The sequence below is a fragment of the Cnephaeus nilssonii genome, assembly GCF_951640355.1.
Source record: "Cnephaeus nilssonii genome assembly, chromosome: 1".
Classification (NCBI taxonomy): Eukaryota; Metazoa; Chordata; class Mammalia; order Chiroptera; family Vespertilionidae; genus Cnephaeus; species Cnephaeus nilssonii.
Window position 1 is genome coordinate 44,151,334 of NC_137072.1, and position 27,056 is coordinate 44,178,389.

Sequence of the window (27,056 nt, forward strand, 5' to 3'; positions counted from 1 at the left end):
TCCCCACAAACACCCCCACACGAACACCTCCTCAACACTGCCGCTTTAAAATAGCAATGGACCGAAGGAGGTGAGACACAGCTCTCGGCTAAATTACCAACCTTTACTTTTGTAATCATTTAAGCATGTTACCATTTAAAGTTATACATGTTTATTTCAATCAAAATTTTTTACAGATTAAAAGATTGTATTTTATTAGAGTCAATTTGTAGGCAGTTTGCAGTAACGATTTCTCATGAAAAAGAGAGAGGGAGACTATACTCATCCAGATTTTAGATGTGAATGGAACCTCTTCCTGCAAACCAAGCGCGTGGCGACGTTCCTGCCAGTCCAGCAGATGATGAGTGGGATAGACAGGACACTATGTCGTACCCAGGATGTGGGGAGAGGCTCAAAGCTGCAGGCAGCAGACCTGCTCACAAAGGTGAGATGCGACGCTGCTCCCTACAGCGCTTCACAGACACATCACGGTCGCACCAGCGCCCAGGACCCTCCCGTGTGGCAGTGATGACCCTGCACGCTCTCAGAGGAAGTGCTTTCCCTCCACCAGTGCGCGAATCCAGGCAATGCTTTATCAAAGTGATGAGGTTCAAAAGAAATGTTTGCTCCAAGGCACTGAGGGTGTAAAGCTTTTTAGAAAATACACAGAAATGAACAGACTAAAAAAGGGAATTTGTTCTCAAGAGAGAACCCTGCTACATGTAAATAATTATTTCAGACAGATTACAATCAAATGCACATCGCACAGACTGTGCTGGGTGGGAGCAGGTCGACCCCAGGGCATTCCCGTGGGCACTTGGGGCGGCTGCTAGTGGAGCTTGAGGGGCTCTATCCGGAGCCGGAGCAGCTGCGCATCATTTGTATTTGTAAAACCCTTCTCCAGTCTTCTTGCCAAGCTTTTTCTCTGCTACCATCTTGTTCACGGACTGGCTGGGCTGAAACAGGGGGTTCTGTGTATCCATCTCATGCCACCCTATTGAGAGGAGGGAAGAGGGCTCAGATGAAGTGCTGGGTTTATTTTCACATCTCAGCATTCCCAGGGCAAGACTAAAGTCCCACTTTGATGTGGGAGAGCCCCTTGGGCGTGGTGCCCCTCAGGCCAACACGGCAGAGAAAGGCTGAGCTGGTGCAGCCCCAGGGCCCCAAAGGAGGTGAGCTGCCTGCCTTCCCCCCACCCCACGCTGCTTGAGGCCTGGCTCCTGTTTATCCAAACTCTTCCTGAAATGACTGGTTCAACTGCGGTTGAACCCTTCACAGTCAAACAACTTTCAGAACATGTGAAAAATCCAAATTTGCTGCTGCTGGTATTTTACATTCTCTTAAAATTCCAAAGTTCATGCTTCAAGTAGAACCTTCCTCACTCCTCCCAAACACCTACATATTCTTTGTGAAACCTGGTAGTATGAGCTACATTCAACCTCAGTAGGCCCGTTTTAATAATGATTTTTACCCCGTTTCAGAACCTTCACAGGAAAGTGGACACATTACAGAAAATGGCTGGGTATCCTGATTGCAGTGCAGTCATACAAATCAGTGTGTGTGCGAGAAGGACACAATGCGTCAGTGCTGGCTTCCTGGTTTCACACTGTGCTGTGGTTTGTGATGGAACTGCGGGGTGATGCTGGGAAAGGGGTAGATAGGACTGTCTGTTTTATATTTGAAACTTCCTGTGAATCTATAATTATTTCAAAGTGAAAAGTTAAAAATGAAAAAGGTACCCTGTGAAGAGATGCTAGGCAGCCACATTTTTCCTTCCTCTACCACCTAGTAACTTGAGTTGTTAAGCTGTGTGGGCAGGACTTCGGGAAGTCTCCTAAGACCCCTTAGAATTTCAGTTTTAAACAGGCCTGTAAGTCACAATTGAGAAAGACTACCTCAACTCAATGAAGAAAGACAACAGAGAATCCCAAGTCGTACCGTCCATGATGAACTTCGTTGTGTCCAGCCCAACGTAATCGATAAGCTCAAACGGGCCCATGGGGTACCCAGCTCCCAGCTTCATAGCGATGTCGATGTCTTCCTTGGACGCGTCACCTAGGGAGAAGGGAAGCCCTGAGTTACTCTCTTCCCATAGTTCTCCTTGTCAGGTCGCTAGTTCCGGAATTGCTAGAGTTTTGCATATTTGCACATTCAAAAAATATCGGGAGTCAGGATTTCTGGCTTAAGTAAGAGTTTGTGTCAGAGGTATATGCTAAACAGGTCACAAGACTTTTGAAGCTGTTTTGTAGGTGAATTCTGCCCATGGAGAGAGAAAGCCCCCATAACCCTGATTCCAACATTAGTTCCTTTCTAACGGGTTGGAAATTTCCAAATCTGAAATAATGTACTAAAATATCATTTAGATATTTTAGAATCTAAAGCAGATTTTAAAAAAATATATTTTATTGATTTTTTACAGAGAGGAAGGGAGAGGATAGAGAGTTAGAAACATTGATGAGAGAGAAACATCGATCAGCCGCCTCCTGCACACTCCCCGCCAGGGATGTGCCCGCAACCAAGGGACATGCCCTTGATCAGAATCGAACCTGGGACCCTTGAGTCCGCAGGCCGATGCTCTATCCACTGAGCCAAACCGGTTAGGGCTCTAAAGCAGATTTTTGATTGATAAATGGACTTTTTAATATAAAAAGAACTAAGTTTGCCCTGATGGGTTTGGCTCAGTGGATAGAGTGTAGGCCTGCGGACTGAAGGGTCCCAGGTTCGATTCCAGTCAAGGGCATGTACCTTGGTTGTGGGCACATCCCCGGTGGGGGGTGTGCAGGAGGCAGCTGATGGATGTTTCTCTCTCATCGATGTTTCTAACTCTCTATCCCTCTCCCTTCCTCTCAGTAAAAAAATCAGTAACATATATTTTTTTAAAAAAGAACTAAATTTTATGCTTTTGTATTTATTGTACATATATTTTTCTTTTCCAGCTTTCTTGGTTTTGCAAGTAATGAGTATTCCTCTAGAATCACAGTCACATAAACACTTCAGTCAAAATAACATTTGAAGAAAAGCCCAAACCTGCTTTAGAACTGCCATGAAAGCTTGAAAATGTGCTGAGAAGACTAAGACAAGGGTCAGTGTGCTTATTCCTAGGAATTTCATCCTTAGCATACTGTCCTTGGGCCACGGGAGGCCTTTACAGAGAACAGCCTGTCCCTTTCTCCGAAATCGGGAACGGGAAGAGTCTGTAGTAAGTGGCTATCTAGAATTTTGTTCCAAAGCATAAAGAAAGGGACAATTATACCAAAATGTTACAAATACTCAGAGAAGATTTCATACCTAAATGTTTTGGATTATTGGGCATGAGAAACAGGAACTATTTAAAGATCTATAAAGACAATTTTTAAAAGCAAATTAAGTACTGAAGTAATGCCAAAGGATTTCAAGGCAGTCCAAGGCGATTAAAATATCAGCCAATTATTTCATAAGGGTGACATTATTAGTACTCCACTAATAAGTTAACCAGAGGGTCCTGAGAATCATGGTTTGAATTTCCGGTCATAAGAAAGCAAAGAGAGCAAAATGAGCATACACACTAGCCTTATCAGGTGTCCTCATTCATTCATTCAACTTGCATTCATATCTATCATGTACCAGGCACCCAGACTTAGAATGAGACAAAGAAAATCAAGAAGAGCACTTGAGTATGAGTACTCAAGATATAATGGGAGAAGTCAGATGTGTAAACCAAAAATTTCACCATTAACAAGAGCTAAAGACTCACGCAGCTGTGTGGGCAAAGATGGAGAGGTTTACTCACACTACCATGACTTCACCAAAACCACCACCAGGCCCAGGTCCTAAATGTCCTGATGAGAACCCCAAGGGAAGAGCAGGCAGCGAAGGGCATTCCAGGCGGCAGGAACAGCATGTGCAAAGCCAGGAATGAGAAAGAACATGGCAGCTGAAAGGCGGATTCTGCTCAAAGAATTTCATTAAACCCCAAGGCTTCTATGCTGTCAGAGCCAGAATGCTGGAATGACAGCCTCGCACATTCCTCTGGCTCAGCACCTGCCGTTCCCTGTGCCGGGTGCCCAATGTCCTCAGACTTCTGACATCTGTAGGCCTCTGCTCACTGCCATCCCTCTCCATGCATGTAAACTAAGGACTCGAGGCTGGGACTCCTGCCATCCTCTTTATCTTTCTCAGAGGTTACTGATCACAACCTAACATGTTGGTTATTTACTAGGGGCTCTCTCATCTCATAAGAATATAGGCTTCCTGGGGACAGAAATCTCCTGGCATAATGGTTTCAACTCACCTCATGCCATTTAATCAAATCTATATTCAAGGACAGGCAATGAACCCTAGAGGCAAGACTGTAATTCCAGATTCAGAGACTCACTTATTTCAAAAAGTAATATGAAGACAGCATATTACAAAACAAAACAAAACAAAACAAAACCCAAAGTTTTACAGCACAACTCTAAAAGTTCTATTCTGAGTTAATACAGAGCCAAAGATGCAAAAAAGAGAGAGCTAAATAAAACACACACATAGATTGGTGTGCCATGTGGGAGTTAAATGTGGTGGGGTGTTTTAGACTAATAATTCCTAACTTACTTTATAGTGAAGCACTTTACGGAGAAGCTGATGCCCTCTACAAAGAAAATGTACATACATGCAAAATTCTGCATTAACCTTAGGAGGTGCTTGGAATCCTCCTCCCCAGAGAAGAGTCCTTAACTCTAGACAACAAGGAAAAGCCTCCTCAGTGAACTCCCAGATCTCCTGCAGCCTGCGAACCTGGGATCGCCCCAACAGGGCTCTTGCTGGCTCATCAGCACCACCTACCACACATTCTTGGCATTAACAACACCCAGGGTTACAGCCACAAGGAGCAGAACCTCTGCAAGCCACCATTCCTTTATTCAGCAACAGCTACCTCAATGCCTGTCCAGTACCGGCACACTGGAATATGAAGATAAGACCCGGATACCGCCACAGGAAAGAGTAGGGAAGGAAAAAGACACCTGCCCTGCCTCAGAAACTGAGTGGCAACAGTCCCACAGACAGCCAGAGCGTAAACACACTGGCAACACAGATCAGGTCCGGCCTGCAGCCCTGAGGACACATGATGGCATTGTGAGAAAGGTAGGGCAAGATATGTGGTGACGAAGGCAGGGCAGAGGGTGAGGGAAAAGGCCCCTGGCAAGGACACTGTCCTTGATGATGACAGAACCTCTGCATATGTCCTGAGCAAGGAGTGACAGTGTGAGCAGGACATCACAGTGACTGGAGGCCAGGCTCATGGCGCTCCCAGGTGTCACCTGTGGCCCCATCACCCTGCCAGAGCCTACCGTGGCCTGAGAGAGTGCCACCTGTCTGCTACTGGGCACCAGCCTGCTCAAAGGTATGGAGAGTGAGCTCTGACCCACAGGGATGAGGGTGACTGACTCCACCAATCAGGCCTTAACGGCAATGGGAATGAATTAGAGGACAGAAGGAGGACAGAAGCCCGAGGCTCAGAGGACACACAGACGCCCGAGGCTCAGAGGCAGAGAGCGCGTGGAGTGCCCGGATACCATGGGGAGTTGGTGCAAGCTCTGGTGCAGCCTGTGGCTTTCTGCAAGGTGTTCAGGTGCCAGGAGGCCTGAGTGGATGATGACTGGAATGACCCCCTGCTGTAATGCCCCAGCCCCCTCCTGCTGAGCCTGCACCTCAAAGCAGCAGTGTGCCAGCCCATGTGCGTGGAGCACTCACACCACAGGTGTATCCGCAGTGTTTGTATGGACTGAATGTTTGTGTCCCCCAATTCCTATGTTGAAACCCTACCCCCCAATGAGATGGCATAAAAAGGCAGGGCCTTTGGGAAGTGATCAGGATCAGATGAGGTCATGAGGGTAGAGCCCCCATGAGTGGGATTAGAGCCCCTCGAAGAGCCTGTTTCCTCTCTGCAATCTCCACGTGAGGACACAGTGAGAAGTCAGCAGCCTGCAGCAGGCCCTCACCAGAACCCAACCTTGCCGTCACCTTGGCCTCGGACTTCCAGCCTCCAGAACTGTGAGATATAAACTTGTTAGTTACAGGCTACCCAGTCTGTGGTATTCTTGTTACAGCAGCCCGAGCTGCCCAAGGCAGTGTTGTACTGAGTTTTCCTCAAGAGTTCAGAAAAGGCCGGGTGTACGTCTTCACTGTAAGACTCTGCTGCTGGGCCCTGGGCTCCCCCCCGCACGGGGCAGACACAGCACGCACTGTGTCCGCATCCCCCAGGACAGCATGGGACTGTCTGCAAACATGGCAGAGACCAGTTAGGAAAAGATGCGAGGTGGCGTGAACGCCTTTGCTGCCTGAAGGAGCCCCGCTGAGGCAGGCTGACTAGCACAGGGGAGCTGGGATGACAGGGAGGAATCAACAGTGACAAATGAACAGATGTGACAGGCAACAGAGGATCCAAAATGGGTTCAGGTTTCCAAGTAGAATGGATGCAGGCAGGTCAGCACAGACAATGGAAACGGGTGGCAGGTGTGCGTCTCACACACCTCTGTGTTGGCTGAAGGAGGGCAGAACCTTGAGGCAGCATCAGGGACATGGTAAGGAGCCTGAGGTGTGACACGAGAAGTCCAGACCACAGTGGGCTTGCTGGGAGAAAGCCCCGCCCCCGACATGATCCCCAGCTGTTCTAGAAGAATAGGCTCCGGCTCCCAGGCCCTGAGAAGCAGTTGGCGGAGGCAAAGGGACAGCAATGACAGGTGCTGAGGGAAGCGTCAAAGGCAAACTAAGAGCACCTTCCCCAGGGGTCAGCCCCCACTTCCAGCTTCACCTCACCAGCCACTGGTGATGGTGAGGCTCAAAGGGAAGGCATCTGTTCAGAAAGAGACCACTGCCGGGGACTGGGGACAGAAGGCAAGAAAATGTTCAACTTACAATCAGATACACGGTCTCTCTGCAAATATGTCAAAGTGACAGTGTGTTGCAGTGAGAAAAACACCATCAGGAGGTGAATCACCCACATGCTCTATTCTAACACATTACATTACAAAAACCAACCCTGCCTTGCAAGGTTGGGCAAAACATTTCTCGCTTCCTCTGAGGTGTAATTAGGCGTATTTGTTGATAGATAAACAGAGAAGTGTTGGTTTGATCTTGGAGCAAAAGTGAGGCAAATGCTCTCCTGAAACACAGAGAAAAGTTTTAATATTTAAAGCAGATTTTGAGGAAGCAAATGTGCTTTCATCTCTCTGGAAGAGCTGGTAGAAACGTTTTGTTTCGAAATGACATGCTCAGGAGCAAGCATTTGTGAAGTAATTGAAAACAATTACACTTGCTTTTTATCCATCCTATTAAGGCTCTTTGCCTTTGAAGCTGACATGATAGTTACCTTTCCAGAAATGTGGTGGGGAAAGCAGGCAGGAGGATACATGACATTTTATAATCTGGACCGGGTCCCAGGTCTTATATGTCTATCAACAAGTACTAAGGAGACATTTTAGACTATTCTTAAGGTTAAAAAGCCAACCTGCACCGTGGCATCATCAGCAAGGCCGGACAGGGCTGTCAGAAGTGCTCCCCAGAGCATGCCAGCCTTGTTACTTACTTCCGATCACAGTCACAATTTAGAGCTTTAAGGAAAACTGAAGGTTTCCTAGCCCAGTGATTTTCACATTACTACTATTATATTAAGCAATAAACCCTTTAACCAAAAGCAGAGATCTAGGATATAAAGCCGTGCTGGGCATGCAATTGCTCTGGCCAGGACTACAGTGGAGGGTCCCAGAGCCACACCTCAGAGGCCTCACAGGGAACCCAGGGGGCCCAGGCAACACACTGACAGGGGTACCAGGGCCCAGGGCGAGGCCTTCCTGCAGCCCCTGCCTGAGGACATCCAGCCTGCGGCTCCCGCCGGGCCCAGGGCAGCTACCTCGTTCGTACCTCGTTCGTACAGCCGGACTGCTTCCATGAGGTAGGGCACCAGCAGGCGGTTCACAATAAACCCAGGCGTGTCCTGTTTCACGAGACAGAAAAAGAAAGGACACATGAATTTTCATTGAACTTTATCTTTTGTGAAGTCACCAGGCCGCCCCTTCTCAGCCTTGATTACGTTACCCACATTTATGAAGCTATACATTTTCAAAAGTTGTATTATAGTAGCAGCACAGCCTTACTTCCACTTTACATGACAATTTATCCAACAACTATAGTACCTAACAAAACCCCAGACGCCCCCACTGCGTGATCCTGCCATAAAGGCAGGTCAAGGAAGGGGGCATCAGAAGAGCACGGCTTTGGGGGCAGGCAGATTGGGCTCAAATTCTAACACTCTGACCTTGCATCATCCTGAAGTCCAGTTCTATGATCTGTGAAATGGAGTCATCGTTCCTATGTGACAAGTTGTGCAGACACATCAGAAAACAGTTTTGCTGTGCACACTGCCCTGCACTCAATGGCAGCCCCTCTGCTCCTCTCCTTTCCTCTCCTCTCCCACGCGCCTTTCAGGGATCTAGAAAAAGCCACACTCCAACTCAAACCCCCACAGGAGCACTTCTCCTGGGCTCCTCAGAGCCATTCCTGGGCCACTCAGGATTTTCTCCTGCCTTCCCGCTACAACAGCAGGATTCGAGCTGGGAACAGGTTCCAGAACAATCGACCTGAGGCCGACCGCTGGCCTTTCACACACACCACTTAGGACCCACCACTCTGGACAACTCCTTCCACTCTTTCCCTATCATCGAAACCTTTCTCAGCTCCCCTGGAGACCTACTGTGGGATGTGGGTTCACCTACTGATCTCTTTTGGGGGCTAGTGGGACGGTAATTTTTGGTGGTATTCATGTGAAGCTGATTCTGTTAAGTAAATAGCCCCCCTCTTTAAAAAAAGGGCTGTGATCTCCCTGCAGGCAGAATTCTCACCCTGGCCTTGGGTTCCATTTCTAACACACTAGGCAATCCGTACACACTGAATTAAAGATGACCCAGCCTGCACTACTCTTACAGCTAGCCTGACTGCATGGTACACACTGGGCAGCCAAGCCACAGGGCTTATACCTCCTTCCAAACACCCCCTACCCCTAGCTCCCAGGAATACAGACATGCACACAAGAGCTGTATCCATTTAACCAAGATTGTATTAATGAAATGATGATGACTTTATAACCAGGGAGAAAATGCTTTTCAAATTTAAAAGGTTTATTAAAGAAACTCAAATGAGGCATACCATATACAAGAAGTCAGAAAGCAGCCGGGGAAAAATATCTGCTCTACTTACAATATACAGCATTCTAAAATAGATAGAGTTTACATTGTCTACAGAAAGAGCCTGAAAAGAGTGCTAAAACTCACAAAATATTTAAACAAGCTATTAATCAAAAACTTTTCATTGGAACAAAACTGGCATTTGCCAGTAAGATTACTGGGAACAGGTTTTTCCCCATTACAATATTCAGTGTTGTTGAGGATGCTGAGACAGATACTCTCATAATGTTAGTGGGACGTAAAGAGACATCATCCTTGAATAAAGCAATTTAATTTTATGAAATCATACTGCTTACATTGTTCATGCTTTCTTATCAATTTATTAAATATACTTTATTGTACTTACTATGTGCCTGGAATTGTTCTAAGTACTTTACAAACATTAATTCATGCCTTGGCCAGGTGGCTCAGTTGGTTGAAGCACTGTCCCATATACCAAAAAAGGTTGCGGGTTCCATTCCTGGTCAGGGCACATACCTAGATTATGGGTTTGACGGGGCCTCTTGACTGCATGGTACATACTGGGCAGCCAAGCCAGTGTACAGGAGGCAGCCAATTGATGTTTCTCTCACACAACAATGTTTATCTCTCTCTCTTTCCCTTCCTCACCGCCCCCCTCTGAAAATCAATAAAAACATATCCTCAGTTGAGGATTACAAATATATATATATAATTAATTCCTCATTTAACCCTGTGAGATAAGTACTATTATTACCTCTTTGTAAGGTAAAGGACACTGAGGCACAGAAAGGTTAAGTGACTTGCCCAAGGTTACACAGCTAATAAGTGCCAGAGGCAAGAGGTGAACCCAGGCTGGCTGGCTCCAGAGTTCATGGCCTTAACCTTTTTACCTCACACTCTCCTTCCCTGTGAAGTCTCACTATGAAAAGACACACTGCAGGCACATGAATGCCACTCTTCTATGTCAGGTGTTGGCAATTACCAATACAATCCTATAGTTCAAATCCAGCCCCCAGCCCGTTTTTAAATAGTTTATTGCCACACGGCCACATTCATCTCAGCATGTGCTGTCTCTGCTGCCTTCCCCCTGCAACAGCAGGATTGAGAAGCTGCAGCAGAAACCACGTGCCCTAAAATACTCTGGCCCTTTCCAGGAGAGCGTGCAGACACCTGTTCTATGTGGGGGCCTTATATTGTCAGGATGCCTCTCCAAGAGCCTGAATAACTGACCCAGAAAGAATCCCAGGAAGTGCTATGGTCTAGTCTGGAGAAAGTGTTCTGGATGATATAACTGGTACTTTCATGAGACCAAGAGTTCCCATCCCTGCATCTGGCGTGGCTCCCCCGTGGAAGAACAGACCCTTGCTCTCAGAAAGTATTGATTACGCTGTGAGCTTGACCACTGGCTCGGCCCCGCACCCCCACTTTTACGGCCAGCCTCTGATTTGCCACACACTGTTCTTTCTAGCCTATTACTACTACCTGCCACTAACACAGCATAAACTGGTAAGAAAGTCCAATCATAACATCTGGTTAGTAACGTGATTTTTAAAAAGCCCAGACAATTTAAAACCACAAAACTAAACAAACAAAGAATGAGTGTTAGAAAAGTGAGACTCCCTAATAGCCTCCACTCCTGGGCTGGGGGATGGGCACACACTGCTCTGCTCTTTCTGGTGCCCGGGGTCCACATCGGAAGGCGACTGACTCGGCTGATTCGTGAACAACCTCAGTCTTCATGGGCTAATACAATACTGTGCGTTCAAACTCAAGAATCTTTTAGAAAGCAAAGGTAGGCTATGAAAAGAACAACGATATAGAAAATTAAGGTAAAAAAAAAAGGTGAGATAGTTATAAAAATTCGTAACTGTTTTGTGACACAACTGCCCCTTTAGAAAAGCTGCCACGTCATGCAGAAGTGTGGCCCTTAAATTTCGGGAGAACTAATGCGTAACTAAACAAATGGGGAGACTGAGGTAACCAACATGAAGCAGTGGGGAGCCAGGGGTGACTTTACAGCTCATAACTGGGGACCCTAAGGGGAAAGGTCGAGGCATGCTTTCCATTTGACCGCACTTCGCACTGAAAACAAAACACACAAACCACCACGCAGCATTCCACTGAGAAGCAGCTTTCCTAGCATGACCCGGGGCAGGGCGGGCTGCTCTTCTCTCATCGCCTCCTGACCATGCGTGCTGCTCCTGCCAACAGTGAAGCCCCAGTGTTCTGTTTGGGACACACGTGTCCATCAGGCTGTGCCGGACACACAGGGTGGTTCTGGCTCCTGAGGCCCAGAAGCTAAAGCTGATGGGGTAACAAAATCCATTTATGGAAACATAGCCACTCAACAGTCTGCTGGGCCCATTTGGATCTCAGCCTCCCCATGATGGCCCTGGCGAGCTAAAAAGGAGGTGTGGCTCACTCTTCCCAACCCGTGGACAGGCCCGCAGTATAAGTGCTCCATCTCCCGCGTCATTCTCCTATGCAAAAATTCCACCTGGAGCAAGTCAGGTTCCCGGGAAAATCACCCCTTCCCATGCTACTCATACTCCACCTTGCAAGTAACAGGATGCTTTCCCAGGGCTTTGCTGAAGTCTAGCAGAGATTCAAACGTCTTCTGGCTGGTCATTGGAGTTTTAATGACCTGGAAATGCAAAGTGGAGAAGCATTATGACCAAGAGTCAGCACATAATTTTAACAGAATAGTTCAAGAAACATTGACCAAAAGCACCCACACGGGCAGCAAAAATAGCTTTTGTTTCAGAATAGAAGGATCTCAGCCAGAAACAAAATGTTTACCAAAACGCCCACTTTAAGGCAGTGAAGTACTGCAGAATACACAAAATCAAGGCCTAAAATATAAAGGTGAGGGTTCGTGTAGGAGAGTTTTACAGGCTTTGTTGTGAGACAGACCTGGGCTCAAATCCCAACTGCACCACCTCCTGGCCCACAACTCGGCATGTTTTGTGAGACTGAAACGACACTGAAATCACTCTACCTTTCTCAAGGAATTGAGGCGACACTGTGAGGTAAGGCAGGATCGCAGCCCTAGCAGGCAGGAACTGCTCCCTCAGTGCCGGCTTTGGCTGGTGTTTTACCTGCTCCTGTTCACTACGTCAGGGAGGTAACTAGAGAGCCTAAAGGCTCTCTTTGCTTCTGAACAGGCCAATCACAGAGGACTTTCATTTCCTGCAAACAGGGCCCAGGGCTGGGGCTGGCCTGCCAGGCACCTTGGGAAGGCGCCTCAGTCCTCGTACCTCCCACGAGGTGCAGTGCAAGGGTCTAGTGGGCCACTGGGATCCACAGGTGACGGCACAAGCACCACGCCTGGCAGTCAGCCCTCAGGAAACACTGACTGTACCTGTCAAGAGTTAGATTCTGGCAAATGGAGAGAGAGCCAAGTGAATTCATACTTAAAAATAAAAAACACACAAAAGGATACACACACACACACACACACACACACACGCACGCACACACACGCACACACAATGTAAATGCCACTTAAGGAACTTCACTGAAAGTCAAAGCAAACAGGCTGGGCTTCTCCATCAGACCCTGTCTATGAGCTTAGGCAGGCCAGACAAACCCTGTGTGCCTCTCTCCTGTGAAATGGGATGAGGACACCTGATATGTCCGCCCTACTTGAGGGCGCCGTGTGCCTTAATGAGCTAGTACCGTGGTCGGCAAACTGCGGCTCGCAAGCTACATGCGGCTCTTTGGCCCCTTGAGTGTGGCCTTGAGTGTGGCTCTTTCACAAAATACCACGGCCTGGGCGAGTTTATTTTGAAGAAGTGGCGTTAGAAGAAGTTTAAATTTAAAAAATTTGGCTCTCAAAAGAAATTGCAATCGTTGTACTGTTGATATTTGGCTCTGTTGACTAATGAGTTTGCCGACCACTGAGCTGGTACCTGTGCAAGATGAAAGGTGCATCTAAATGAAGAGATTCTCATTCGTGTTTTAATGTGAGCACAGCTTGGGGTGTGGTGGGGTGCCAGGACACTGGGGGAAGTCAGTAAGTGGAAGCAGGAAGAAGCGCCAGGGAGATGGGGACGAGGCTGGGGAGAACCCAGCCAGACACTGCTCTGTAGCATCACCCGTCGAAGAGCGACCTGAGAGCTGATCTAAGGAGGTGCCGCACGTCCCACCAGAGCTACAAAGATGGAGTAGGGCACAGGCCGCTCAGTACGGAGTTTTAAAAATAGCGTGTTAAAGAAGTCAACGGTAAAGGCTTTTAACGGAAGGGCTGCATATTCATTCACTCAACAAATAGCTACATGCTACACATAACCTGCTTATAGCTCCAGCAGGGTCTATATAAAAGAACACACATATATATCTCCAGCTCCAAGTAAAAGCCAAGAGCCACTCAGACACATGTGAGAGCTAAAGAATAAATGCTGAATAGAGAAGAGCTCTTTTTTAGAAAAGATTTTCTAGAGAATGCTAACATTTGCTAATAAGTATTAGCTGTTAACAACCAATGTGCAACTTTTTCAAAGACACAGATGGACACTATCCGAGAAATGCAATTGAAAACAACATTATTAGAGTTTGAAGTAAATCTATAAAATGTGTCTTTATCTCCAAAACACATATGCACATGATATGCGTTTTACACAAGAAAGTAATTAGTTGCTAAGTACAGAAATGTTAAAAATTCCATTCTACTTCTTTTGCTCTTTTCTGCATAAAAGAGGGTAAATGTGGTTTTCTCTATCCCCTCTTCATTTAACTTCTTCAAAAACCGCCTTAGGGGGTGGGGTAAATTGGAAGAAGCTGAGGAGCAATGTTAGTAGAACAGACAGATTCCTATCGCAAGCTGGTCAGAGCTGTCACCCGACAGAAAACTATAGGAAAACACAGTCCTCATTAACCTAACGCTCACGCTGCTGCGGGGTGGGGTGGGGAGGGCAGGGATAAAGGAAGGAACGAGGCCTGGAGAAGGCAGCAGTGGGGAAACCGATCCCGAAACACTCTGACTCCACGTCCCCCACACTTCGCACGGCAATAAATCTCCAACCTCACAACAAATGCTACTTTAATAGCGGCTGCTCCTCACACCCCGTAATTAGTCCACTGTAAAAGGCAAGTTGCCACATTTCAGGTACCAATTGTCTATTGTGACTCCATCTTTCTCATCCCCAAGTCTCCAAGCAAATAGAAGCAGCAACCAGGAAGGCTGGGGCACCCTCCCAGGCCACTCGCTTCCACCTGCGGGTTTGTGGTCAGGAAGTTCAAGGTTATCAGGAGCTCTTTAAATAGCTCTGATCACAACACCCAAAAGATGTGCCTCAACCTGGGGACAATACTGAGGCCCTATTAAATGGGGCCAAATTCACCCCAGGAGCAGTGGATGAGGTGGCGATAGTGGCTCTTGCGTAAAACCAGGCTGTCTAATAAGAATTCCATCTACAGCCTGGAGCAAACTGGCCTCAACAAGACCTTCTGAACACGTGTGGCTCTCCCCTGAGTCACATCAAGCCAGTGATCTTTAGTGCTGCCTCCCAGTCAGATGCCTCTCTCTGCACTGCCCACCAGCTATGGAACAAACAAGTAACTAACATTCCACGAAGTTAACTGCCCTCCTGGACATCACGGGTCAGAACACAGGGCTGTGGAGAAACGAAGCACAGGGGCCTCCCTTTGGCTCTGAAAGGATAGACTATGGCCACAAAAACACAGCACAAGGACAAGCTACCCCCCATTAGAATCCTTCCGGTGCAATGCCCGATGGCAGGGCGGGTGCGAATCGGAGAAGCAGGACGGAGCTGCAAAGCAAGCAGACATGCACAGCAGGGGCCCACTGACCTCCACGAGCTTCATCATGGGCACTGGGTTGAAGAAGTGGAGCCCGGCGAAGCGGTCCTGCCTGGTGGTGGCATTGGCTATGCTCGTGATCTGCAAAGAGGAAGTGTTGCTGGCAAAAATTGTGTGTCTGTGGAGAGAAAGATGGTAGATTATCAGAATGAATCCCATCTTTGGGAACAGTCAGGCCTACTCTCAGATGCGATGCACGAGGAAACACTTCCTGCCCAGATCTACTGTCCTGACCCCCAGAGAAAGTCAGAGAAAAGACTTCTTCATATAAGAAGCTGAAATCAAGTGACCTGGTTCACTTAATTTTAAAATGTTATATTAAGTAATTTAAAAGTTATCTGTTCCAAAGGCGTACTTAATCTTTGCCAATCGTTCCTTAATTTTAGGGAGCAAAATTTCTCCTATCTACTTGTATTAATTTTCATGGTATGAGGGGAAAAAGGAGGCAGCTACTTAACCAACCTCAGCCACAAGATAAAACTCTAAGTAATCAAAGACCAATGTAAGAAAGGATGCATCCAGACACTCAAACAAAAAAATTATAAAGAAACACCTGGATTCTTAACTAGAACCATCAGATAAGAAACATGAATGAAGATCTTTTCCCCTCAGTGAAAAGCTTTACTTCTCCACTGAATGGGAATTCAAATGAAGAGAGAAAAAACCCACCTGGTCCAAAAGCAGTTTTAAGGTTCCACAAGTAGAACTGGGAAAGAAAAGATACATGTATATACATGATAAATGTAGTTCAAGGTATTGTGCTCCTAAAAAGGCAGTACCATCTTCTTTTGTGCATATACAATATTGTTAAATTTTAAAAAAAATACCGACTTAAATCAAATTTAATTATTAAGACCACAATAAAGTGGGGTGCCAAATGAACAACCAGCAAATCTTTAACTAGGCAAGCCTTCCAAGCTTTCCTATGGCACCACCTTGTGGATGAGTAGAGACAAAACAGCCTAATGCTAATTAGAACCACAAAGGCCTGGTCACAATACAACAGGAAGGAGAGCAGTCCTTTACTGACCGCATTTGGGGTTCCTGCTTACCAAAAAATCAGGGGCAAGTGGGAGGAGAGGCAGAAGGCTGAGAGGAGAAACAAGTGGGTCTGGAAAGAGGAGAGAAGAGTGGGGTGAAGGGAGAAGCCAGTATGGCTGGTGGCTGGTCAAGCGCCCCAGGGAAGATGCTCCGGGTCTTCTCCTCAGGAGAGCGCTCACTTTTAAGGCACCACAGCACCCAGCTTTCTCAACAACTTCCAAGTTAGCCAATTTAAAAGCCAGGTAGAGGGGCTTTGACTTTTTTTTTTTTAATTTTAAAGTTTTAAAATTCTAGTTTTCAAAGCTGCTTGCTTTTTGGTCAATGAGGAAATAAGATAAACTACTGTCCACTACAGAAGGTAATGAGAAAAGGTCCTCTGCAATAACCACAAGTGTGGTTGCCACAAACCACATACCCTGAGCCACAGCAGCAGAGGCATTTCAAGGGCATTTGCAGGACATCTGAAGGGCAACCCACTTGCAAAAAGGGGAAATGAAGATGCGTTGATTGCAGAGCATGTTTTGTGAAAGGATGAAGTCACAACAGAGCCCAGTCCCAAGTGTCCCCAACCTAGGGCACTCCCAGAACACGTTTTACCAGAAGGGGGAATGTCTCCTCCCACTGCTCCTACCAGCACCTCACGTCTTCTTCCAACACAAACACTATGTGCTGCATAATAAGTAAATATACAGGGTTGTCTTATCTTCCACAAAAGTACGCCTTCACATTTTCCCTTTCTTGGACCATCTTTTGTTTTTCCCTTTCTGACAGTCAGATACAAAAAAAAACGATTTTTCTCTTAAATGTAGTAAGAAAAAATGGACAGTGCCAGCCTAATGATCATTGGCAATGCCTGCAGGCCTGAGTGTGGAGAAGACAGGAGGGGGTGGTGGGGACTGCGGTGGGTCAGAGTCCATGAGTGTCGACAAGGGAGAGCCAGGACTCAGCTGACTCAAGCTTTCATCTGCAGTTCTTACACAAGGGAAGTCGTGTCCTCCTCCAGGGCTTCCATCTGGAATGCTATCACTGAAACATATTTTCATCTCCTGTTATAGGATCTAACTGTAAGCACTGCAGTACAGTGTATCTCAATCAAGCTACTTAAAATGAAAACAAGCGTGTAGAGAAGGACAGCTGATGGCCAGAAGCAAAGTCACATCTGTGGTGGACACCACTCCTATTTTACAGATTACTAGGGAAGTTAGTCATAGAGTTAGAACTGGGATGGTCTTGGAAATTATTTATCCCTAACCCAACTCAAATTACAGATGATACAACTGAGAGCCAGAAAGGTTGGCTGGCAGTCCACAACCAGAGGGAAGTGGTGGGGCTGGCCCCAGAACCCCTCACTTTCCCTACTGTCCTCCCATTACTGGATGCTGACACAGAGGGCAGTCAGACCTGTTACTGTCACTAGGGAATGACCAACATTGCAATACTAGAAGCCTGGTGAACAAAATTTGTTCACTCAGGGGGGTCCCTCAGCCCGGCCTGCGCCCTCTTGGGGGATGTCCGACTGGCGGCTTAGGAGTGGGCCTACGACAGCAGTCTGACATCCTCCCACCACCGCTGCTGCACTTGCCAGACGTGAGCCCAGCTTCTGGCTGAGCAGCACTTCCCCTGTGGGAGCAAACTGATCACCAGGGCATTGAGCTTTTGCCCCCTGGTGGTCAGTGTGTGTCATAGCAACCGTTCGTTCTGCCGTTTGGTCAACTTGTATATTAGCCTTTTATTATATAGGATAGGCCAAACTACTCGGTTATACTCCCTTTCCTGGGGCAAGTGTCTGCTTATCTTAGAGGGCTTCCTGCCCACTTTGGAGCCAACACCCCTACCAAGAGAGTCCTCCATTTCTGCAGCCCCTACATGCCAGTGTACAGAGCATGAGCATGCAGACTGGCAGTGATAGACAGGTGACAGATAAGTCCCTTATCTATGCTGGGGCAGGGCCTCTCCTGACCCCAGGCCATAGAGCTCTGAGGGTTGACATTCCAGCAGGCTGGTATGCAAGGGGCTCTCTAGCCATTGCTCACTTGTGGCTGCCTAAGAATTACTTGTGTCATATAATCTTATTCTGACCAAGACGGGTGAGTGCAGCCAAACAAAACAAAAGGAGAGCATGAATGAGGTCAGGTGTCACTGTCACCAAAAGCCAGAGTCAAGCACAACAGAAGGCTCCAGACTCTGAGAACATGAGCTGCACGTGCATAAGCGTGCTGACTGTGCGCAGCCCTGAGTCCCAGGCACCTGCATGCCTGACCTTCATGGGGCTGGCTGTCCTCTCCACCCTTTGCCAGAGCCTGGTCAGAACTTAATGCTCCTTTAATGCTCACAAGACTGTTATGATTTAATACAGATAAAGCTCAGAACAGGAGAGTCCTGGGAAAACATTATGTAGACAGAGGCACCGCCTTCTCTTACACCATTCTGTTAGTTCCACCCAAATAAGGGGACATAGGAAACTGCTCTGAAGGTCCTCAGCAGACATCGAAGGACATGCCCAAGCCTCCTCTGCCCTCTGGCCTGCGAGGGCCCATGACCCAGATGCTGCGAGAGGCAGAGGCCTGGCCCAGATGGGGGAAATTCCACCCTTGTTTGGGGACCAGGATCAGATCAGGGCAACTGGATCCTTAGGAAGCAAACTGGGAATAGTGAATGGAGAACAAAGGAACTAGCTGTGGGCTACAGAAGAGCAAGTGGGCTTACAGCCAGAAGCCACATTCCTGGGAGGAAGCCCTCAGACCCAACAAGGACGTCAGGGTCCACGTACTCGGAGGCAAACTTGTCCAGCCTCTTGAAGAGCTCGTTCTTCACCTTCAGGTTCTCCACGATGGCCTCCACCACCAGGTCCATGCTGTGGACTACAGACGCCGCGTCCGTGTTGGTCGATATGTTGCTCAGGGTCTTCTCCACAAACTCACTGCCTGCCTATTGCCAGGAAAGGAAGAAGACATTCACTGAGCTCACTGGAAAATGGGGTGTGATTGACTGCTAAGGTGAAGGAAAGAGGAGGGTGAGACTAGGCCCACACACCTGACACAACTTGAATGTACCCCGAGATTCTGAGAAATAAAACTCCCTATGTTCCTGCTTAGCGACAGTGGCATCTCCATGTATGTAAGATACCAAGGCAAGAATTTGGCCTGTGAGCAAGCCCAACTGCTGGTCAACTATCACTGTCAGCTAGAGGTTATAATCTTCCAAGCTTCTGGCCAGCTCTGCTCCGGTTACTAAACTGTCCATTTACAGCGCCTGTACTGGCCTGCTGATATCTGTCCCCAGAATGACAGGCTGCCAGGTTCTGGTCCAGGAAGCCTATAATTTGTCCTTCCAGGGAAGGGTGAAAGCTTAGCTCAGGACCATTCATCAGTCTGAGAGGTGGTGCTGACTATTGCCCTCTCACAGGAGGTAGGGAAGAGCTGAGTAAGGGCAACAGAGAGGGTAAGAAAGCCAAACTCAGCATTCACCAGATAATAATCGCCCAGCACAGGCCAGCAACTGGTGTTTCAAAAACATGCCAGGCACAGCCTCTGCTCTCAAGAGCTTCAAGTCCCATCTTCCTCATTGTGACTCCAGGTCTCCACAAACAGACCTCAGGGCAGGAACAGACAGTTCTGCCATTTGGTTTCAAGATGTAATTTGCCCATGGACATCGAAATGGTCATAATTAGCCAAGGCTCCCAACTCATCACTGAATAGCCAACTATCAGAGCTGTTCAAAAGAAGGATAAAGTGATAGGACAGGTCACTTTTAAATTTCTATTGGCTGCATGTTATAAAGTGAAAAGTTAAAATTTTTATTGAACCCAATATATCGAAGATATCATTTCAAAATTAATCAATATTATAAAATTTTAGATGCTTGATATTCTTTTCTTCTATTGAGTCTTTGAAATCTGGTGTTTGTTTTATACTTTCAGCATAACTCAGCCACATGTCAATTGAGCTAGTGCTACTGTACGGGTCAGCACAGAGCTAGGTTAATACAGTACGTCAACCAGACAGGCTGAAGATGACACGTCCCTCTCAGAGGATGTCTCTGGCAGAGGTGAGAAATGTCAGGAGACTGGATTCCTAAGGAGTGACCCTTTGGGAGCTCAGCTACCTGGGCACAGGGGCATTTATTTACACGCAGGACGGGGCTGAGTCTCTGCCCACTGGGGACAGTCTGCAGAGTGAACAAGTAAAAAATGCAGGTTATCTGGGTTCAAACTCACTCTGAAAACTAGATCCACCCTGCCCCTCTGATTTTTAAAAGGTGATTAGATATTAAGAAAATGCAAACCCAAAACACGAGATACCACTTTCGCACTTTCTATGATGGCTTTTATGGAGAAAAAAAAAAAAAAAGAAAGAAAGAAAGAAAAGAAAATAACAAGCGTTGGCCAGAATGTAGAGTATCTGAAACTTTTGTACACGGTTGGTGGGAATGTAAAACAGTGCAGCCACTATGGAAACCAGATTGATGATTCCTCAAAAGAACAACAGGATTGCCATATAACCCAGAAATTCCATTTCTAGGTACATAACTGAAAGAACTGAAAGAGGAACTTGAACAGATAGTGTACTGATGTTTAGTGTAGCATTATTCATAATAGCCAAAAGGTAAAAAAAAACTATCAAGTATCCACTCACAAGTGAATGGATAAACAAAATGTGGTATACACACTCAATGGAATATTATTCAGTCATAAAAAGGAATGAAGTTCATGGACGGGCCTTGAAGAATTATACTAAACGAAAAACAAATACAGTATGATTTCACTTATTGAGGTTTCTATAATAGGCAAATTCAGACAGACAGAAAGACTGGAGGTTAAGAGAGACTGGGGAAGAAGGGAATGGGGAACTATTGTTTAATGGGTACAGTTTTTGTTTGGAGAGATGAAAAAATTTTACAAACTGTGGTAATGGTTGTATAACAGTATGAATTAATTAAAGTCACTGAGTTAAAATGGCAAATTTTTCTTATATGTATTTTATCACAATAAAAAATTTTTTCTTTTAATGCTCACCCAAGGATGTTTTTTTTATTGATTTGAGACAGAGAAAGAGAGAGAGAAATATGGACGTGAGACATAAACATTTATAAGTTGCCTCCCAACCAAGGATCGAGCCTGCAACCTAGGTATGTGCCCTGACTAGAAATCGAACCCACCACCTTTTTTGGTGTATGTATGGGATGACACTCCAACCAAATGACCCACCTGGCCAGGCAATAAAAACATTTTTAAAGGGACCTAGACACATCCTTGTGGATACCTCAGATGAAAAAGAACAAAATCCCCACCTGCACTCTTCTCTGCCTGTATACGGAGAATTTCCATTCAAGCCTCCAGGAAATCAATCCTAAGCAAATTTAGCAAGGTGACAAAGATAAGCAAAGGTGCACTGGGGTGACTTTTGTAGTACTTCTAATTACTTGTGAAGGTCCACTGAAAGGGGTCAGTGAACCAGAGCCCCGGCCTTCCAGGCCTTCCTCAAGTTCTCGCACCTCTGCTGCTGCTGGAAGTGACAATGGCTTTGTATTTTCCTCTCACAAGTACATCAATAACAGGCATACCTAAGCAACCGAAAGTTTCTATTGAAACACAGTATTTATAGTCTCATTCTCTTTTTAACTTACAAGTACGAGAATTATCTTCCTGTTTTTCTCTCGTGCATCCTTATAACAAAATAGGTGTCATTCAATCCCAAACTCTCAGTGAACAGAATGAGTTCACCACCTGCAGAACTTTCTCCTCAACCTCAAATCCCACCCAACAATGTGGTTATTTACTTCTCCTGTTTTTTAAGCAGTCTCCCCTGTATGTTTAGTGATTATGATATTACATTGATCTAAAGTTATGGAGAAATGTGTTTTACATAAACAAACTGAAAAAGTAAGCAAAGGCCAGCATCTCACCCTTCCTTCAAGAATGTGAAATGGTCAGAGGACTGGTCTTGAGGATGCTGAGAACAAGAAATTACCTGGGGGTTTTCTGCAAACTTCTTCTTGGCTATTTTCTTAAGGCTTTCCTCAATTCCCTTTTTGGATTTTGCCAGGATGTCCTCTGCCTGGTCCACCAACACTACTGTGTGGCCAGTTGCTGCAGCAACCTAAAGCAAAAAAATAATAATAATTTTGTTTAGAAAAGAAAATATAAAAGCTAAATAAAGAGTTTCATATTCCACATGAACTCTATCACCATTCTAGTCAAAATACTAAGTCAGCATAATAAGGCCAGCACTATCTAGACACACAGTTTTTGCTGAAAACACAGCTCTCGCCAGGCACTGTTCTAAACCCTTTACGTGAATGATGACAAATTCTCAAAAGGTCTAAATCAAAGGCCACACTACAATTACCTCCTGTACAACACCAAAGCCACGAGCGACATGTAGCTACTGAAATTAATTGAAATTAAGTAAAATTAAAGATATAATTCTTCTGTAAAGTATATGATTGTCTACTATGCTATACATCTGAAACTAATACAAAATAATGAATGTAAACTGTAATTGAAAAAAATGTATTTTAATTTCAGTTCCTCAGCTGCACTAGCCATATTCTAACGCTCAATGGTCCTCCACATCCGTCCTCAGAGCCGGCACGGCCTGCACAGCTCTACGCCTCTGCTCTGCTCTTCTGCAGTCCTTACATCACCAAGAGGTAAGACTTAAACTCTAGTAATGGTGCAAACAGACTCTTGTCCCCAAGGATTATTTAGTGACAAGACTCCCATTTAGGAGGGCAATTCCCCTCCCTTCCCCATGCCCACTGCAGCCGAATCCTGAGGGCGCTTTAGTGAAACTGCCACAAGTTTGAAAGCAACAGCTTAGTTAGCCACAGTCCCTATGTCATCACAGTTTGCCCATAGCTGTGGCCAAGGCTGTGGAATGGTTGGTGTGGCTAAAAATAGATCTGGTCACATTAGAGGCAGATGTTGTAAGTGAATGAGTTCAAGCCATAAGTAACTGGGCACATGCGATCTGATGCAAACATACATGACACAAGAGGCCAGACACTGAGATGCCCTCTCTAGGTGTGAGAAGCCTTGCACAGCCATTGTTTGGGAGCTTCTGAGGCACCAAGGCTGCGGAGGAGAGGGGCAGGTTAGCGAGAACGAACCTGCCTGGAGATTACAGAAAAGAGAACAGCTGACCCTTGAACAACATGGGTTTAAACTTCACTGGTCCACTTATACATGGATTTTCTCCCATAAATACTGCAAATGTATTTTCTCTTCCTTATGGTTTTCTTAATAACATTTTATTTTCTCTATTTATTGCAAGACCACAGTATATAACACATGTAACATACAAAATATGTGTTAATCGACTGTTTATGTTATTGGTAAGGCTGCCAGTGGGCTATTAAGTTTAGTTAAGATTTGGGGAGTCAAAAGTTATACATGAATCTTTGACTGCACTTCTAACCCCCACATTGTACAAGGGTCAACTGTATGTAATTCTAAACCACCATCAGATAGGAGATTTGTGAAACCAGGCAGCTAAAACTCAAAGAAAAAAGAAAAAGAAAAAAAGAGAAGAAACAGAAGAGCAAAACTCAAAGGCAGAAAGGTACAAATCCCAAAGAGAGATTTCCAAAGAATACTTTTAAAAATGCTAAGATAGGTTTTAATGGAGGTTAATTACAATTCTCCCCCACCCACGCTTCTCCCCCGAAAGCTGCCAAGTCTGTGCCTGTGGAGCCTGGAGACAGTGTCCAAGCCCACCTAGGGACCAAGGGAAGGAAGTCTGCCAGGACCAGACAGTCTGATAAGCCCAGCAGGGCAAAGGGGTGAAGGAGGAATGAGTCATCTTGATAAAAGGGCAGAGGCAGTCAGGCAACTTGCCCTCTGGGCAGAAGCCCATGCGGAAGCCAGCAGGCAGCACCGTCAAAGTAAAACCATGTCCAGAAAGCAAAACACCCACTGACCCAGACAATAGTTCCCCCTAAGCAATGACAGACCAAGGCCCATCTATCCAACACCTCAATCACTGGACACAAATGTGGAAGTCCAATTCAATAAATTCAAAGTAAAAAGTAAGAGCAACTTTAGAAACTGTATAAAGACCATTGTAGCAGGCCTGAGACTGTTTTCGCCCTTGGCTGGCATCAGGAAACTCAGTCTCAGGGAGGGTTCCCACCATTCCCTGGTAAGAATGGCTTGCTGTACCTGGACTCTGTGCAACGTGGTTTATGATGAACACCTGCTTTCCTTCTGAGCTAGGAATTCTAGTACTTGCTAGGTAGAGGATGCCTACGTGACCAGCCCCAATAAAAACCCGGGCTCTGGGTCTCTAATGAGTGTGCCTGGTAGACAGCACTTCATACATGCTGTCACAACTTGTTGCTGGAGGAATTAAGTGTGTCCTATGTGACGCCACTGGAAGAGGACTCTGGAAGCTTGGGAATGGTCACTCCAGACTTTACCGCATTAGCCTTTCCCCTTGCTGATTTTGCTTTATATCCTCTTGCCCTAACAAATTATAGCCATGAGACTATAGTCATCCCTGGGTCTCCACTATCCATGAGAGGATTCGTTCCAGGACCCACTGTGGCTACCAAAATCCACAGATGCTCAGTGCCTTATTAAAATGATGTAGCATTTGCATAGAACCTATGCACAGCCTTCAGTGTACTTTAAATCAGCGGTCACCAACCTTTCAGACCTCACGGATCACCCGTGGTCACCGGTTGGTGATCGCTGCTTTAAATGATCTCTAGATTACTTATATGGCCTAATGCAATGTAAATGCTATGTAAATAGTTGTTATACTGTATTGTTTAGGGATCAACTTTCTGGAATTTTTTTTCTGAATATTTTTTATCTGAGGTTGGTTAAATCCGATGCATAACCAGTAGATAAGGAGGGCGGGCTGTGAGCCCTTTTAGCAAATAACCAAATCTGGGGGGTGGGGGGGTGGGGACAAAGGGGTGTTGGTGGTGAACCCTGACATAGAAACTAAGAAAATAAATCTCAAATTCCAGACGGAGCTGGTGATGAAATCAACCTGCTTTGAGACAGGCACTCCTGGGGAGCAGCTGAAGGGAGGCGGGGTGACTGCCGAATGTACATCCTCTGCAAGGCTGTGGCAAGCAGGGTGCTGGCTGGCGAACCTCCTACTTTTGTTTTGGCTCCTGTGTTCTGACAGTCCCTCTGGAATGACACAAGTGACTTTCACTTTGTTCCTTTTAACCTCTAACCTAGATCATCCTAGCAAGGCCAGACATTAGTTCCTCCGCTTCCCAGCTGCCTGGTCCCAGCCCACTTCCCCCACTTCCCCTCCAGCAGGCATCACTCAGGCGTTCTTGCTCCTCAAGATATTGGGGAATAGAGGAAATTCAAGCACGTTTGGCACAAGATGAAGCCAACGCTGAAGGAAACAGAGGGGGGGAAAAGAGGGCAGAGTCCTTTTATTTAGAGACACTGTGATTTCACTTAGAAAATATGAAAATCAAACTATATATGGTTCCAAACATGGATTGTCATATAAAATAAAAATTGCCATGATGAGAATCCCATCAGGCAGCAGATGTCAGAAGGCTGGATAAGAGGAGTACATCGGGAATGGGCCAGCTCCAGGAACAACCAAGAGAGGTGACATCGCACCGTTTTTCTAGAAAGACACTTTCAAAGTTATCATTATCCTGTTTGATTGTGATAGTCACAGGACATTTTTTTGTTGTTGCAGATGAGCCATAATGCTAGCCTTATAGTTCCTGGTTTTAAGGTGTAAGGAGAACCAAACCTGGAGAGGAAGTACCCGGTACCCTCAAATAGTCAAGTAAACCAAGAGACGTTATAGAGACAATAAAATTCAACCAGAAAAAACCATGGCCGAAAAACATTTCAGCCTAAATGCTAACTTTCCACTCCTATCCGAAGTCCTCTGATAAACTGCCCCCACCTCCCCACGAGAAGACTGGACCATTCAGTCACTACCTGGCTTCACCCGGGGTCTGAATGAGCACTCTACAGACACCACACATAGGTAGACACTGGCCCAAAAAACAACTATTGATTCAAGGTGACCTTCAAGAGAGCCAAGTGCACATGTCAGATGACCATGTGAAAGTGACAGAGTATGTGAAACATTTGTTAATTTTCCCCTCTCACCCAGAAGAGGTGAAAGCAGGGGCCAAACCTAACAGAGAGGAGGCGGCAGGTTTTCTTTCCCCGTTTCTGCAAAACTTCCCGGAGCCGCTCGCACAGTGGAAGAAGCTGCTCTCGTGGAACTCAGCTCAATGTTTCTCCCTACCTCAAATCACTGGAGCACTTTCTACAATTTTGGACTCTCCAAAATGTCTGAACTGGTATTTCTGGTCTAGTGAGAAAGCAACACTTGTATGCTCTAAATATTATTCCTGAAAGGTTTTTAAATTTTTTGTAAACCTTTTCTACTTTAGCTTTTCTTTCCTTGGTTTAGGAAAATATAAAGGAAATCTTATGATGTAGTTATTCCAAGACATTGAGAAAAAGGATATCCCAGTTTCAACCCAAAGTAGATACGGTTGGATTGAATGAAGAAAATAGAGGAGAAAAAGAGATATTTGGGGGGGGGGGGGGGGAGTGAAGGGAGGTACAAGAAGGTATCGGGGGATAAATGGTGATAATGTAAGGGGATGTGAATTGGGGTGATGATCAAACAATACAATATGCAGGTGATGTATTATAGAATTGTACATCTGAAACCTACATAATTTTATTAACCAATGTCACTCCAATAAATTCAATAAAAAATTAAAAAAGAGAAAATTTAACTCCCCATCATTTTACAATGAAGCGCTGTTGTGCAGGCCACAATTTATTGCATAGCAATAAACTACCATAACAGCATAACTCAAAGTGGTTTCAAGTTAGAGCAGCATTTTCATTCCATTATGGCTAATGCTCAAGTCCCTTGTAATCATTTCTTGCAGTCATATCCTGAGGACACAAGGTTGGCAATACCCTGAGGCAACTTCATCCTTGCAAACCCCAGTGCCAGCCCACAGTGAGCACTCAATGCACAGTTGCTGAATGAATCAGTGATGAATGAAGCATATCTAGCTCACTGCCTGGTACA

At 45.9% G+C, this 27,056-nt stretch overlaps 1 protein-coding gene across 1 annotated transcript in view; it reads right to left on the bottom strand.

Annotated features, from left to right (window-relative positions):
• Window positions 1-167: 167 nt before the first annotated feature.
• Window positions 168-27,056, bottom strand: part of HADH (hydroxyacyl-CoA dehydrogenase) — a 45,303-nt gene continuing 18,414 nt past the window's right edge. The window contains exons 2-8 of the mRNA XM_079777322.1: window positions 21,972-22,100; window positions 18,772-18,929; window positions 14,952-15,078; window positions 11,695-11,784; window positions 7,861-7,933; window positions 1,918-2,034; window positions 168-973 (exon numbers count right to left, since the gene is read on the bottom strand). Coding sequence (XP_079633448.1) covers window positions 855-973; window positions 1,918-2,034; window positions 7,861-7,933; window positions 11,695-11,784; window positions 14,952-15,078; window positions 18,772-18,929; window positions 21,972-22,100 — 813 coding nt within the window. The 3' untranslated portion in view covers window positions 168-854. The remainder of the gene's footprint in view (window positions 974-1,917; window positions 2,035-7,860; window positions 7,934-11,694; window positions 11,785-14,951; window positions 15,079-18,771; window positions 18,930-21,971; window positions 22,101-27,056) is intronic.